Source organism: Primulina tabacum, chromosome 14 (genome assembly GCF_025594145.1).
Source record: "Primulina tabacum isolate GXHZ01 chromosome 14, ASM2559414v2, whole genome shotgun sequence".
NCBI lineage: Eukaryota > Viridiplantae > Streptophyta > Magnoliopsida > Lamiales > Gesneriaceae > Primulina > Primulina tabacum.
The window spans coordinates 29443647-29460334 of record NC_134563.1 but is presented as its reverse complement, the minus strand read 5'-3'; the positions used below and the strand labels follow the sequence as shown (position 1 = coordinate 29460334).

General features: G+C 34.4%; 2 protein-coding genes across 2 annotated transcripts; one reads left to right on the top strand and one right to left on the bottom strand.

Moving 5' to 3' along the window:
- Positions 1-36: 36 nt before the first annotated feature.
- On the top strand, positions 37-4574 carry LOC142524786 (protein HEADING DATE 3B-like). The gene is made up of 5 exons (XM_075628882.1): positions 37-379; positions 522-926; positions 1452-2203; positions 3260-3311; positions 3419-4574. Exons 2-5 carry the CDS (start codon positions 726-728, stop codon positions 4343-4345), a joined length of 1932 nt encoding a protein of 643 aa, XP_075484997.1. The 5' UTR covers positions 37-379; positions 522-725; the 3' UTR covers positions 4346-4574.
- A 3648-nt stretch (positions 4575-8222) lies between these two features.
- Positions 8223-9511, bottom strand: LOC142524787 (zinc finger CCCH domain-containing protein 23-like). The gene has a single exon (XM_075628883.1). It carries the CDS (start codon positions 9448-9450, stop codon positions 8413-8415), a length of 1038 nt encoding a protein of 345 aa, XP_075484998.1. The 5' UTR covers positions 9451-9511; the 3' UTR covers positions 8223-8412.
- Positions 9512-16688: the final 7177 nt, after the last annotated feature.

Genomic DNA, 16688 nt, shown 5'->3' with positions numbered 1-16688 from the left:
TCTTCTTGATGTCCTAAATAGTATATGTTATAAATATCATGGATATTTATCTGTTCATGAAGTTGCAGGTTCTGTTCTATCATAACGTTGGGTCCACAGTCCGTAGTGTTTTAGCGTTTTCCCTATTCACATACTTTTTCCTGTTCTAATCTTCCTAACCTCATTTTTCCCAATTTCGAATCGTTTTGATTCACCTGCGTGTCATCTTTTATTTTTGGGTTACACATATTTCGGTTCTTGAATGGGTAAAACTCTGTCCCAGGTTTCTTGATATTTAAAACTATTGTGCCTTGTGCGTGCTTGTTTAGAAATATCCTTGATATTTTCCTATGAAAGGAATAGGAATCAACTTTGGTGGAGAATTTTTGCTTTATTGCAGGTTGGTCCTACTTTGTTTTTCGTTTTAGTTATCAAGAAAAGCAGTATTTGATGTTTTCTTAAATGGGTCCGTTTTGGAATTCAGTTCTGGTTATAAATTCTGTTTATGATCACCAGTTTTTCTAATTTACTTCTTTATTTAGTGGGTGCTTTGATTCAAAGTAAAGTTTGTTCAAGTGAATGAAAAAGATCTGATCTTGATATGTGGGACTTCATATTTTATGATGACTTGTGAGGAATGGTTGAAGATTATCAACAAGTATGAACTTGTCAATCTTCTTGAGCTTAAATTTTGAAGATGAAATTATAGAAAAAAGTAGGTTGATATTGGAAAATAAGTAGTGAAGATGAAGAGAGGTAAAGATGAAGGAAAAATAATGGGGCCTATGTTTCCAAGGCTTCATGTGAATGATACAGAGAAAGGAGGGCCTAGAGCACCTCCAAGGAACAAGATGGCGCTCTATGAGCAGTTCAGCATCCCTTCTCAGAAATTCAGTCACACAATTCTGCCCCATAATCGGAATGTTGCAGTGCCTTATTCGAGCCAGGTAATCTGTGAAATTTCAGTTTTTTTCGTGTTCTTTCTTATGAAACTTTATGTTTTTCTGTATGTTTAGCCTTTACCTCAAACTTTTATGTTTTTATTACTTGAATATACTTTGTCAGCAACATTATATTAGGTTTCCTTTTCTTTTTTTCTATGACATTCGTAATCATTTATAGTACTTTGATATTTAATTATTGTTAGATTTAAGCCTAGGTTGAGTTTATAATATTTGTGGTGATGGCTGATACTCTTGATTTTGTTATTGGACCACTGTAAAACGGCCTGCATACATTTCGTTCTTTTGGCATCGGTTTTTCGGGGTGCAACAAAGGTTGATGTAACAAAGTTAAAATATAATTCGAAGTTCAAACTGTGCTGTTGCTTTGAGCTTGAAAATGTGATATAATTTTATTTCTTTTCTATTTATATTCGACTCAGTTTGAGAGAGAAAGGAGGAGGTTAGAAATTTATCTCGTTTGTGGCAGCAAAGTGCTTATCTGATTTCTGAAAAAACTTGTGCTTCCAGGGTGGTGGAAATGAAAGGGGTGTTTTTTCCTCTCGCCATCAGCCTCCGAGACTAATGTTTGAGAAGCAATATAGCCAGTATTCTGATTTGAGCTCTCCTTTAACACGAATACAACCGAGGAAAAAATTGGATGAAGATGACTTTGCCGTTCCCATTTTCACAAATTTCAGGCCAAGTCAAGTAAATGACAGAGAAAAAGCAACTCCGATCAATCCCTCTTATTTCAATCACTCGTTGGAATTTTCGAAAGCAGCCAAGAATGGTGTATTTGGGCACTTACCACAAGAGTCTGTTGTTGGTCAGAATCAATTTGTTAAAGCTGTCTCAAATTCATCAATAGTTGAGAAGACCGAGGAAGCGTTGAAGCAAACTTATCCTTCGAGCCATGAACCAGGAAATAGTCATTGTAATCGTAACAACTTGCCAGAGCCTGCCGAAGCTCAACCTGCTAGTGGAATCCATAGTGCTATTTCAAGGAAGTGTACATCAGCCTTGACTAAAAGCAAGTGTTCTATTTCATCAATTGCTATTTGGTCTGAAGATCAGAATATTTTACATGATGTTGCTAATGATGGAGAATCTAGAGAAGATGGGCCTTGTCGATTACTGCAAATGGGAAACTTGGACAGAAGTGAAAGTGTGTCTGAAACATTGGTTGTTGATGCCATATTTGGACTGGATATAACACCTGACGATGTTGTGGGAATAATAGGTCAGAGACACTTTTGGAAAGCAAGAAGAACTATTACAAAGTAAGTTTTATGCTTGCCATATCTTCTGAAAATTTGTTGCCATTCTTTTGATTTGTCCGAAAGTTTCGCTTCATTTATTTGAAAACCGAACGGTATGGTCATAGAGTTGATTATTATTGAGATGTTGGTGTTCGACCATGGTCATGTGAGCATTTATTGAAACTTTTGATCAATCAGTTGGAACCATGGTTCTCTGGCATTTCAATTGCTTGTAGTCATTATGATATTGGGTGTGATATATTTTGAAGACTCATGATCTGTCTGCTGCTTTTATTTTTTCCTTTTTGAAAAAACACTTAGGTTCCATTTGGATGGATTTGAAGCTAGAGATTTCAAATTCAAATCCACTTGATAATGTGTTTCAAATCCAATTTTTTTAGTCATTATTACTTACTCAAATCCAAATTTTTCAATCCAAACTCAACCTTATGTTAGCATTTGGGGAAATAGATTTGAAATTCATGGATTTCGATTGTAGTTTTATTGTGAACAACGAAGATAAAATCTTAAATTCGTCTTACTTATATATACATTAGTTATACAAAATAAAATGAATTTCAAATGACACCGTTATTGGTGAAACTGAAATTCATCCTAATTAACATGAAATACTATATAATCATGTAATTAATGAATTTGAAGGATATGGTCTTACTTCTCTAAACAACAAAATTACATTTGAAATTCATATGCAGACCTTCCTGTCAATGGAGGATTGAAGAACAGTGGCGAAGGTGGTGGGAGGGAACTATTTGTATTCTTAGCAATTTCACATAAAATTTTAATTTTTACCTTTTGAGCTGGGGCGACCAGGCCTTCAAGTGACGATGGATTCCTCGGCACATTGCCGATAGAAGTGGTGGTTTTGATTTAGTGATCTGTCACATCTGGACCCCAATAATAGATTTTTCTTGTAGTGATTTGATGTATTCTTCGAAGTTTTTTTCTTTTTTTCGTTGCATTTTGACTATGACCACATTAATTCCATCTTTGATTTTCTGCTAAGCTTCATTGACTATCCCTTTCAGTTTTTGAGTAATCTTTTATCATTTGCAGCCAACAACGAGCTTTTGCGTGTCAAGTATTCGAGTTGCATAGATTGATAAAGGTGGGTGTGCCATTTAACTGTCTTGGGGTTTTCTTAGACTCAACTCAAATTTCATGCTTTATTTGCTGTTTCTCAGTATAATGCTACTCTGCTTAATTTTTTATCAGGTTCAGAAAGGTATGGCTTTATCACGTCATCTTCTCCAGGACGTTTCTTCTTCAGAAAAACCTATAGAACCCGTACCTTCGAAGAATCTCCAATTAGATAACCCCAGCGTGGCACTTCCAAATGTTTCCAAAGGTGAATCAGTGAAGCCAAGCCACAAGAACAAACTCCTGGTCCAACATTCCGTGGGGATACCCTCTATATCCGCTGCTCAAACTAGCGGAAACTCTCAAGCAACATCCATTAGTAGTCAATATACTCCCCCTGGATTGGGGGCTTTGAATCAAACTCAACCACATGGGCACCAGTGGTTGATCCCATTGATGTCTCCTTCCGAAGGACTTGTTTACAAGCCATACCCTGGAAATGGTTATGTTTACTCTGTTTATGGAGGATATAATGCCCCTTCGGGATCAAATCCAGGAACTGGTTGTTTTTCCACTCCCACATTTGGAATCCCGCTTCAACATCCAACATTCCCTTCCCCCGTTCCTCAAGCCTACTTCCCTCCCTACAGCATGCCAATCATGAGTACAGCATTTTCAGGCTTGTCTGTCGAGCAAACCAACGTCCCTTCTATGCCCCATCAACAAACCACCCGAGAAACAAATTCAACCATCCAACATGATGCTAACATGGATGCATCCGAGGATATTGAAGTACAATGCAGCTCGTCCACCTTCCCAATCGAGCGACTGCAAGGCAGCGGCGGCATGAAATCAAAACACATGCTTCCGCTTTTTCCGCTGTCTCCAACTCCAACCATCGATGCCGCCCCTACCTCTAGCTCCCAGCATCCTAAGCCGGAACACCCTCCAGCACAAGTCATTAAGGTCGTTCCTCACCATTCCGAGTCTGCTTCTGAATCTGCTGCAAGAATTTTTCAATCCATACAAGAGGAAAGATGGCGGTATGACTCTTCTTTGTGAGACTTTACTGTTTAGGACTTGGATTTTCGTTCATATTTTGTCTTCCTTGTTATCTTGGTATGGTGATGTTGATAGTTTTGGATATTTACCGGCGTAATCAAGTGGTAATGAATGTGTGTTTTAATTTGATACAAGTACCTCCAAATTTATTTCCAAAATTCATGTCACTTGATTTAAACACGACCTAGTTCGACGCTGTGTTTCAATTTCATGAACAAATTCTTGATCATCTTTTCACCCATATACATGCAGATTGGATTGGTTTGCAAGTTATTTAGATTGTGTTTCGATCGAATTATTTGAAATTAAAAATTAGAATCTGCATAAACTGTTGTTATAGACTTCAGCATCGTTTAAAATCCGAGTCTCAAATGATTTAAATTAAATCCTTCGTCCAAAAATAATATTGTTAAAGTCTGGAAAGAACAGAGCCAATATTATGGAGCTAGCTTACAAGGATATGTAGTGAATTTTGATGGTATGGTATTCTTTTGTTTTGTCTTGGGAAATCTCGGGATAGAAATTGGTGAACCAAATAGCTAGGAGAAAATAGTCAAAGCAAGAGTTTGAATCTTTTTCCTTAAAACGATATTGTCATGCCCCGGTGTTCACGGTTGTTGGCATTTCATTTTCCAAGATACAACGACTGCGGCTTTAAAATAGTAGCACTACAAATTTTAAAGCCACACGAACTTGAAATGTTTAGAACGTTATCAAGATGGTATGCAAGTTAAACTTAAAAATTCAATTCTAAAAGTTAAAATTTTGCAAAACTTGGATTTAAGCGCAAATACTTAAAAAACTCAAAACTAGAAGACAACTCTCGAATTTAATTTCAAAGTTCGAATTTAAGTGTATAAGCTTAGAAAATTCAAATTCAAGATTTTATATCTTGAATTTTTGAACTTTAAGCGCTAATACTTAAAAATTCACATATAAAACTAAATTAGATAGAGATGAGAAGAAGGGAATTTTGTGCAATGAATGTAAATAGAGGACCTATTTATAGAAAATGAAAAGTCTTGAATCAAAAAGACGCATCTTTTCATAGAAGGATGCATCATTTCAATACAAAAGACTTCGCCAAAAGATCCAAATTGAACTCATTAAATCACACGGCCAAATTTGAACTCAGTTATTTTCTCATTTACCCTAATGTAGGCGGCTTTCATTTCCACAACCTATGCCACTGCTGCCGATAACACGAGACTTTGAGTAACTAATATTTGTCTATGAAAAATATAAGAATTTTTTCTCTTAAAAAGATCCCTTCTTCATAGCATCCTGAATTCTGGAACAATAAAAGCAATCCAGACAAGAATTAAATTCTTCCTCCATAAGGCGAAATTATCTCGATCAAAGTACTTATGGTTTAAAAGCAATAGTTTATAAGATACAACGATTTTGATCAAAAGATTGCAGCACAACGAGTCTCTTGATATTGGCGAACAAATATGGTAAGAACTTTCAAGTCAGAAAAAAACAAAGATAGCAAGATGAATGCAAAGGATTCAATGTGTGTCTCTTGATAAATAAATCTGGTGATTAATATCAAGAGACACCATTTGGAGTCCAATAAACCATGGGAAACTCGCATATGTTTTCAAACATTGCTTCAGGCACCTAGGTGCTAGGTGCCTAGCTTGCGCAAAATTGGGGCATTTCCCTGAAAACAGAGGCGCCTAAGCGTTTAGCCTTTGCCAACATAGGCGCTTGGGCCTCGCCTGTTGAGGCGCCTAAGATCTTGGCTTGCGTCATAGAAAAATCAAAGACACCAGCGTCCCTTCAGCCGTCTCAACGTCTCCCATGTTGCTCGAGAATTTATCAATCAGCTCTTAAGGCACATGTTGGTCTCAACAAGGTTCGTTCGAGTTTTCTTCGGCCTTTTTTTTTACTTCATTTATATTCTTTAAGCCTAAAACATTCCAAAAATTCCAACAATAGTGTCCACTCTAAACACATTGATGGATCAATATTGAAAAATGGGTTTTTGAATTTGAAGCCATAGAGCTTTAAAAAAAAGTTCTATATGAAATGTGGAATGGTTTCAAGGGAAATATGGACATGGTTGACTCGTTTTTGTGAGAAAGTCTCATTAGTCGATTTCTTGAGATTGACCTCCTATTTGATTCACCCTTTAAAAAGTATTACTTTTTAGAGTAGGTTTCTTGTGAGACGATCTCACGAATCCTTATCTGTGAGACGAATCAACCTTATCGATATTCAGAATGAAAAGTAATAATCTTAGCATAAAAAGTAATATTTGTTCATAGATGACCCAAATAAGAGATTCGTCTCACAAATTACGACCCGTGAGATCGTCTCACACAAGTTTTTGTCTATTTTTTATACAAAAATGTCACTTAATATTGGCATATTTCTGTAAATCTATAAAGAATGTTATCGATCTTAAATAAGAGTTATTTCAAAATTTTCACCCACAGATATTAGTACCACTACAAAAGTGATGATAGATTTAATTTTGCACAAATTCATGAAGAAAAAATTCATGAATATTTTTTACAACGGTTGCAAATACTCTTTTAATTTCGTTCGCTTCTATTTCATATTATTATTATTATTATTATTATTATTATTATTATTTTACAATAGATTGTATTCCATATAGTTGTTACAATCAGTGTTTTCAAAATTGGACCGATCAATTCGATTAAACACCGGTCATGGATTTGTCTGAATCTCGTCCAAAATAATATTTTAGTATCATTAGAGTTTATTTTATTTTTAAAACATTGAAAAATAGAATAGGTCTCTTGTGATATGGTCTCACGAATATTTATCATGTGAGACGGATTAACCCCACCGATATTCACAATAAAAAGTAATACTCTTAGCATAAAAAGTAATAATTTTTCATGGATGACCCAAATAAAATATATGTCTCACAAAATACGACTCGTGAGACCGTCTCACACAAGATTCTGCCTTGAAAATATATATATATATATATATATTTACTATATGTATATCCATTTAAGATATTATTAGAATTAAAATATATTATTTCTTATATTTATATTATTATTTTATATAATATATATAATATATATGATCGATTGAAACGTCATTTTAAAATAGATCGATTCGATGGTAGATGAAAATATTAGTGTCAACTATATATTGAATTACACGTGTATAAATACAAATATACATATATGTGGTGTATAGCGTTGTAGTCGCAGTGAGTAGGGTTTTGTGGTGGGAATGGATAAGAATAGAAGAGAAAGATGCTTATCAATCCAAGTTCCAGCTCACCCTAAATAAATCTTTAATTAAAGTTTGGATAAACCTCAACGTGGGGTCCTATGATTTGTGGGCCGTCGATTTCTCATCTTTAGTTCCAACACTTGAGCAGCCACTCAACCATGATTGATACTCCCCACCTTCCCCCTTTTTATATTATTATTATTATTATTATTATTATAATATTATATAGTGGTTATTTAATTAATTCTTATGTAGAATATATTATATTTTACGTGAATTATCATATTAAATATACAACGCACTAGTCAATTGTCGTAAAAAATGTTCAAAATACAGATTAAGAAGAGTAAATTTGTTGCGAGACGGTTTCACGAATCTTTATTTATAAGACGGGTCAATTTTACCCAAATAAAAGACCTGTTTCACAAAATACGATCCGTGAGACCGTCTAACATAAATTTTTGTCATGAAGAGTAGATCTGTTGTGAGACGATTTCACGAATCTTTATCTATAAGACGAGTCAATCCTACCCAAATAAAATATCTGTTTCACAAAATACCATCCGTTAAACCGTCTCACATAAGTTTTTATCATGAATTAATTCAAATGGATAAAGGGAAAAAAAGAAAAAAGAAAAGAGAGAATAAATGACCCCAAATTTAATTGGATAAGTAGATTATTCAAACTCCACGTGTATAAAATTTACAAAAATCTGCAAAATTCATGTTGCCGAATACTTCAAACCCGACCCAAATACCCGTATTTACAAACAGCTTGAATGAAGTCAGTCAAAAGAAACATATTCATTCACAAAATCCAACCCGACCCGCTCACTCAGTCACGGATTCTGGAACCAACGTGTCGGATCGACCCGATCCAACGAATTCTCTTTGCTCAGTTTGGCGTAGATTCTCTCTCGCAGCTCTCTTCCCGATTCCACTCGCTCCATGACTGGTTCTTCCCATATGTCGAGAGGGGTGGGGATCCGTGGCCGGATCGGAGTTGTTGGTGGGCTCATGAATCCGACCCGAGTGCTGTTAGGGCTCCGGGGAGATCCGAACTCGGAACCTAATTGAATACCCCACGATGGTGACCCCACCATCCCTATGCCAAGATTCGGTTTGCCAATCTGCAGACAGCGAACCGATTCAGTGAGTTGACTCAGTGCTGCGACGCTTGGCGACAGCGGCGGAGATAAAGTCATCGGAGTCTGCGGCCGGGAGTACGGAGCCGATTTCGGAGAATAGCCCAAGGGACAGTAATCGGGTTGACCTTGCCGGCCCGGAGAAGAGTCCGGGCTAGAGTGTGGCAGAACCCGGAGCTGATCGGGTGTATGAGCGAAGAAACAAACGCGCCGCCGGCAATGGGTCCCATCCTTGCAGGGCTCCGTACGGTAGCGGGCCGGATGAAGCCAGCACTCGAACACGCCGTGCGCGTATTCACAGCCGTCGCCTCTCCTACACGCCCCCTTCCTGAAATCCGGGCACGCGCTCCCAGAATAATGGTACTTCCAGGGGTCCCGGCGGCGGGCCTTCTCCCCGGGATGCGCGAACGGGCACTCCGTCCAGTCATGCGGCCTCGAGCGCGTGCATTTCTTCACCTTAAACTCGAACATCCGGAAATTATCGCAGGAGAACGCGTCCACCGGGAAGTCAAAATCATCGGAATCTCCATATTCTTCCACCACGGCGTCCTCCTTGTTGGAGGGCAGGTAGCGCTGCAGAGCCGCCAAAGCTTTCTCGTATTGCAAAGCATCAACATTGGGCGTAACAGGGGTGTGAACATGGGCCGCCGGATCTTCGGCGAAATGGTGATCACATGACGGGATTTGAACGGTAGGATGTAGGAGAACTCGATCTCCGATCATCATCATCATCACATATCTGTGCGCTAATCTATTGGAATGGCACTGCCGCCATGGATTTGCATGCGAAGTGGTTGTGATGAATATAAAGTGGTTTTCTAACCATGGTTAGAAGTTCGAGGTAACCATGGTTGCATTAAAATATCTGTTTACTCTATGTTTAGGTATAATTTAGCTTAACTTACCTTCCCCTCTTTGCCGCACCATGTTTTCTGTTTTGCTGCTAATCTTTATCTTTTCTTTCTCCTATAAAAAAAAATATTTTCTTTCAAAATAATTTATATGGTTTTTTAGTTCAAATACTTTATATTTTAACATCATCTAAAAACCCTATTGCTTATATATATATTATTATATTATAAAAGATATCATGCTTTAATAAATAACATGTCTTCGAGACGGATATATCTGATTCATATCTATAATAAAAAGTAAATAATGATACAAACGACAACGAGATATTTAAATAATAATTTCTTTCTGTAATTTCAAAATTACAAACTATAAAAACCCTCGTTTCTCAGTATACATTTTGATTGTCATTAAATGACATCCTATTCTTTTCTGGTAAGAAGATGACTTTAAAATCTGTACATTTAATTATCATAAACACTTTTCTGTCCGTTTTTTTATGGCTTGTTACTATGATTATTATTATATAGTTTTTTGATAAAAATAAAAAGATTTGACCGACATGATTTTTTAACGTTAAACCCATATAAATCATACGAAACTCAGGTAAAATTGATCAAATTTTGATCATTGATCCTACAAATTAATAAGAATATACACTTCTCCGGTACGAATCTCCCCACTTACTCCATACTGTCATCAGTCGTGACTCCATTCTTGACTTTGAGGATGCCATGAATTTTCGAGGACCCCAATCCAGGACTAGTTTGTTTGGTTCCCCAACCATATGCATATCTCCCATATTTTATTCAATTTCTCATTCAAATATTAAAAATTTGATGTCGAGTGAATTGATCTTTTGTGATATGATATTACATGTTTATATTTATGAGATTAATTAATCTGATTCATATTTGTAACAAAAATTAATAATTTTGATTAAAAAAAATAATGTTTTTCATTAGTTGAGTCGGGTCAGAGTTTTTTACACATATTGATATGTGAAACGATCTCACTTGAATTTTTGTGCACTTGAATTTATGTTTTTCGGATTCTGATTATTATGTAAAATTTATTCATAAATGGTATAAGTGAACTATATCATTTCATATATGGTTTTTTTTCGTTATGACTAGGCATGCTTAACGGATCGGTTCCGGGTCCTTCGGGTCGGAATCGGTATGTTAAGCCCGGAACCGGATCCGGTATGGATCAACCGGACCCAAAACCGTTCTGAAGTTTCGAACCGGTTCCTGTCAGTATCCGATACCGACCCGGAACCGAACCCAGAACCCGGAATCCGAAATTTAAAAAAATAAAAATAAAAAAGGCCTTTGGGTGCAGCTGTTGGCCCAAAGGCTGCAGATTTCAGTAACCGTTGAACGGCTACTGAAATCTGCATTTTTTTTTTTGCAATTTGGCCCCCAATTTTGGGGGGCTTTATTGCAAATATAATTTTTTTTACCTACAAAAATCACCTATAAATACAAGGTATTTTTTATATTTCAAATATCAATTTTCTCTTAACTTTCATTTCTCTACAATCAATATCTTTCTTTGCTATCATTTCTCCAAATATATTCAATAATAGTGTTATAATTTTATTTATAATCAATATTATTTTTATTGTTATTTATTTACTATTACGCAATTTACTCATATAAATAATTCGAATTTCAATGACATCATCTTCAAACCGTCGTGGTGGTGGCGAATACGCTTCCGACTTTGGTGAAAATTTTGGCTACATCCCCGATTTTGATGAAGTCGAACCTGGCCATGAGGATGAAGAAGCCATGGAACTCCCCAACAAAGATGTAGGGACGCCATCGTCTACTCGAGCAAGCAACATAATGTCAACGAGCACGACGACAGCCCGTGCAAAGCGAAGGGATCACTTTGATATTGAACAGTAAGGTACGAATAACTCTTTTGTCATTTGTAAAATTTGCAAAACGAGGTATTCTTACAAAACGGGTAGTGGTTCCGGTGGTACCGGCATTTTGAAAAAACATGTATTTAAGGTACATAAACTTGACCCTGATACGCTACAACCATTCGGTAGGGAACCAACACAACAACAAATTAATCCTTCATGTGGTAGAGCTTTCACAATTACAAAAGAAATTTCTCGGAAAGCCACCGTAAAGTTTGATACCAAATGTTGTCAACCTTTTATAATAGCTGAACAAGAAGGTTTTGTTGAATTTACTAGTACTATTCAACCTGATTTTCACAATATTTATAGGCACACACTTAAGAAATATTGTTTTGATATTTATAAAGAATACAAAGAAACACTAAAATCGCATCTTTCAAATATTTCTTGTAGAGTTATTTTGACTAATTTAAAATATGAATCTTATCTTGTTGTTACATGTCATTGGATTGACGGAACTTGGACTATGCAAAAAAAAAAAAAAAATTAGCGCTAGATCATTTAGAATCATCTCACAATGCATACACTATAATTAGATATGTTTTAAATGTTGTTAAGATTTATGGCATATAAAATAAAATAATATCGATAATGTTAGATAATGCGAGTGTCAATACTCTTGCAATTAAATATCTTAAAGATTTACTAAAATCGATTTTAGATGGTAATTTTCTTCATGTTAGATATGTGTGTCATATTATCAACTTATGTGTTAAATGTGTCTGTGATGAGCAAATGTCTACTGTAATAGAAAAATTCAAATTATGTGGGAAATTATTACGTGAAAGGAGATATGGACGTGACTGGAAAACACTAGTTGAATCAAATGGAATTAAATTTAAAAAATTTCATTTTCCTGTTGAAACTAGACGAAATTCTTTATATCACTTGCTTCATACTTTATTACGTTTTCAAGATTTAGTTACTCCATATTATAATAATATTGCGGTACAATCTTTAATGCTAACTGACAATGATTGGAATATTTTGAGTAAATATGTTTCTTTGTTAGAAATTTTTAAAGAAGCAACCGAAAAATTTTCTGGCATTAACTACCCTACTTCAACCATGTTTCTACATTTGCTTTTCAATATATTTTATAAATTTATTGAATATCGTGATGATTCTGTTATGCATGATTTTGTTTCAAATATGGAAAATAAAATTTTAAAATATTGGGAAACTATACCAATTGTGCATGGTTTAGCAACATTACTTGATCATACTCAAAATCAACGAGGATTAAACGTGTTTTTTGAATATTATGCTAAATTTTTTTGGAAGAATGTTGACGATCAAAAGAAGTCAATCATGCATTCTCTACAAGAATTGTTTGATTTGTATGCTAGTGAACAATGTGATGAACCGAGTGCGCAGCCGGAGGAGATGCCAACATATAAAAACAAAAGTGGAGCACTGAACTTCTTTCAAAGTTTGAAACGACAAAATTTCAAAAGAAAATCGGTGATAACATCCAATTACAATGAGATTCAAATTTATCTAAGCCAATATATTGAGACTACGGAGAATTTCGATATTTTTCATTGGTGGAAAGTAAATTCTAAATTTTATTCAGTGTTAGATGCAATTGCAAGAGATGTCCTACAAATTCAAAGTTCAATTGTTGCTTCCGAATCAACATTTTCAGTATGTGGAAGGATCATTGGTGAACAAAGAACTAATTTAAAGCTAGAAACACTTTCCATGCTAATATGCCTACAAGATTGGTTTGCAGCCGGAAAAAAGAATAGGACCTCTGGTGTAATCGATGAATTTCAAAGCTCAAGTTCTGATGAAGATCTGGAATATTCTAAATATATTTTAATAAATCGTGATGAGTTTTATATTTCAATTGTAAAATCAATCTTTCAACTATTTTATTTTTATGATTGTTCAATATTGTTTCAAGTCGAAATACTAAATAAAAAAATGTTCATTAATAAAAGTAATTATATATTAAAAATAATAATATCCGGTCAAAGAACTCCGAACCAGAACCAGTCTAAAAATTGTCGAACCGGTCCAAGATTGGATTGATCTTGGAACCGGAATCGGAACCGTAGAACTGGTAAGCATGCCTAGTTATGACTGTCTTGCGAAAAATAATAATAACTAGTATCCCGATGCACGTGTTGCGTGTTTGTATAATATCTTTTATAATTCTTTTGATTTATATTTAAATGAAACCAAAATGTAATTATAAAAAATAGTGAGATATTACATTTCAATTTTGATAGAAAACAATTTTGGTGAATTTGTACATAATGGATAAGCAAAAATAGATATACATATTCTAGTCTCTTTGACGGTTTCTATCATATACTCAACTTTAATAAAATAGAATAGATAAAAGTGGAAAATGAATTATATTTTTCGGTGGAGTATAGAAAACTTGATCGAACTATAATTTATCTTTTATTTACTTAAAAATATTAATTTTAATTTTAAAATATTTTTCATAGTAAACATAAATAAATTCGATCATTTTTACGGATATAAATCCATGTACTCACTAAAAAAAATTTACCCGACAAATTGGCCGGGAGGGTGTACGGATGTACTTTATGCTGCCGTTTGGGGATTTGAGCAATGGAGAATCACGCTATACTCACCTGTAAGTCACGCCAAAGTTGATGACATGACTCCACTCCATACTCTTGGGACCCATCCGATTTAATTGGTGAAATTCTGGCCACACGATCAGTTTGAGTAAGAGCATTTACTCATTCTTTTGAATAAAAAAATTTATAGTATCATCATTTTTTTTTTCATTTTCTCTTTAAAAAAGTATAATTTATTTATTATATATTATAATAGGGAAGATTTTCTGATATTTAATTCGATAAAAAATAAAAATCATTCATGTCAAAAATAAAAATAAAAATAAAAATGATCTTTAGCTAAAGAGATGAAAAGATGTGGTTGCGTATCTGTAAATTGAGACGTTTTTCGGATGTTTAAGTTATAAATACATTATTTTTTGCTGCAGTAGTTAGCAGACGACAACAATATACACAAACTATTTCGATTGTGTATAGAGTAATATGATATATATCTCGTAATTAAACTGTTGATACAAATTGGATCGAAATCAAACTTCGAAACCTTAAAAATACTCAAGAACAATTATGGATAACCTTCCAATTCACTTTAAACCATCTCTTTAGCTTCTTCCCTCTTGATAGCTTATGGGCTTCAAGGAATGATTTTATGTAATTGAGAATAATTAAATCAAGCATTTAGTACTATTTATATATCTTTTCTTGCCCTTAATTCAAACATTATTTTTCCTATATGAAGTGTAACATTAATAGTTGAGAAAGTAGGTGGAATGTACTGAATTGAAAGCACACACGAGATAAACGTGTTCCCCATACACAAACACCTCCGCCCAGCTTCAATTGCTACACGACGAATTCTCACGTTGCTTTTAATTTTTAATCAGTATAAAAGGAAAAATTATATTGGATTATAATATAATTTATCCCTTTAAATAATTGTTAAATTTAACTTCTATATATATAAGATCTCATGAGATATTGAATTAATGGTTTTGTCTTTCTAGATATGATATTTATGATAATGATTTTTAAGATATGATATTATTGATTTTAAAAAGAGATTGTTTCTAATAGAATTCTTGATTTCATATCTTGTAGATTTCTTTAAAGATGAATGAATCTTAGAAGACGAGACAACTATAAATAAAAGAGGCAAGTTATGGAAAGAGAGCGGTCGTTCCTTTTGGTGCTTAAATTATATCGTTTTGTTTTTCACTCTTCATTTGGAAGTTTTCGTGGCTGCATGTTGTGTGTACTTTGCTCACATCGTGGATTTCAGATAAAAACATTCTACAAGGACGTTGTTGTTTTGAAGAGTGATGTTTCACGTGTTGTCATGATTGTTGGAGACCTCTGCAGACAACATCTGTGAAGGAGTTGGCTGAAGATTTGTTTTTGTTGCTCCAGTTTTTGGCATCACGTTTTTGCTTTCTAAATTGTGTTTTAGTGGTGTTGGTTGTTTTAGAAAGCGTTTTATTTTCTGAACGTGTTGAGAAAATTTATTTTCATTAAAATCACCAGTGATTGTATTTTTATAAACTTGTTGATTTTCTAGTGATTATATTTGTCCCGAGGCACCGCACAATTATTATACTTGTACAAAATTCGTTCTGGTCCATTTACTTGCTTAACGTCAATTTGTGTCACAAACTTTTATATTCCGCTGTATGTTGTCTGAAATGTCGTAACTTCGCACAACACTTAATTTTGATAAACAAAAATTGCCGCTTATATATGATTTTGCTAGCTCTCATACTATCTTACTCGATTCACCGTTAGACAAAATATACCCACATACCCTACACAGTAGATGTCATTATTAATCTATAAATCGGATTTGTATCTATATTAAAAATTTCCTTCTTTTTTTCCATATGAAAGTTTTTTGTGATTCGTACATAAAAAATACTTCTCTTTGCTTTTATAAAAACACTAAATAAGAATCTCGCCTGCAGTTAGGAAATAAACGCCTATATCTACTCACACATCTATATGGGTGGTATAGTGTGGAATCTTGGTGGGCAGAACTTCATCTTACTTTCCGTTGCAATGGAATCTGGAAGAAAAGTTGAAGGATTGGTCCTCGGTGAAAGATCTATTAGTTTCCAAGTATTGTTTGCATAATGAAATATATCTCATCATCGATATATTTCTTCCAAAATGGAGCCTCGGGACTACTCAAAGTTTCATTTATATTCCTTGGTTCAATATCCAAAATATAAGTAAGAAATTTAGTACTAACTAATTTTTTTCTAGGCCTCTTATTGCGTCTAGGTTTTTTTTATCACTTTCCCTCAATTATAATCTCGTCTTTCCTTTCTATTATAGGTAAAACATCATAAAAAAATATAGCATTCATTGACTCAATTGTAGTCCCGTTATGTATGTCAAGAATATCATATTTGTGCACCAAAACCGATATACACTAATATTAAGCAAAAAATTATGTGAGACGGTCTCATGGGTTGTATTTTGTGAGACGGATATCTTATTTTTGTCATCCATGAAAAAGTATTACTTTTTATGCTAGGAGTATTACTTTTTATTGTGAATATCGGTAGGGTTGACCTCGTTTCTCAAATAAAGATTCGTGAGACCGTCTCACAAGAGACATACTC

Bases quoted from the DNA above. Each gene is read 5' to 3' on its own strand.
- LOC142524786 (XM_075628882.1), top strand. From the start codon at position 726: ATGAAGAGAGGTAAAGATGAAGGAAAAATAATGGGGCCTATGTTTCCA. The intron at 927-1,451 runs GTAATCTGTGAA...TTGTGCTTCCAG, and splicing joins CAGTGCCTTATTCGAGCCAG to GGTGGTGGAAATGAAAGGGG. The intron at 2,204-3,259 runs GTAAGTTTTATG...TATCATTTGCAG, and splicing joins GCAAGAAGAACTATTACAAA to CCAACAACGAGCTTTTGCGT.
- LOC142524787 (XM_075628883.1), bottom strand. From the start codon at position 9,450: ATGATGATGATGATCGGAGATCGAGTTCTCCTACATCCTACCGTTCAA.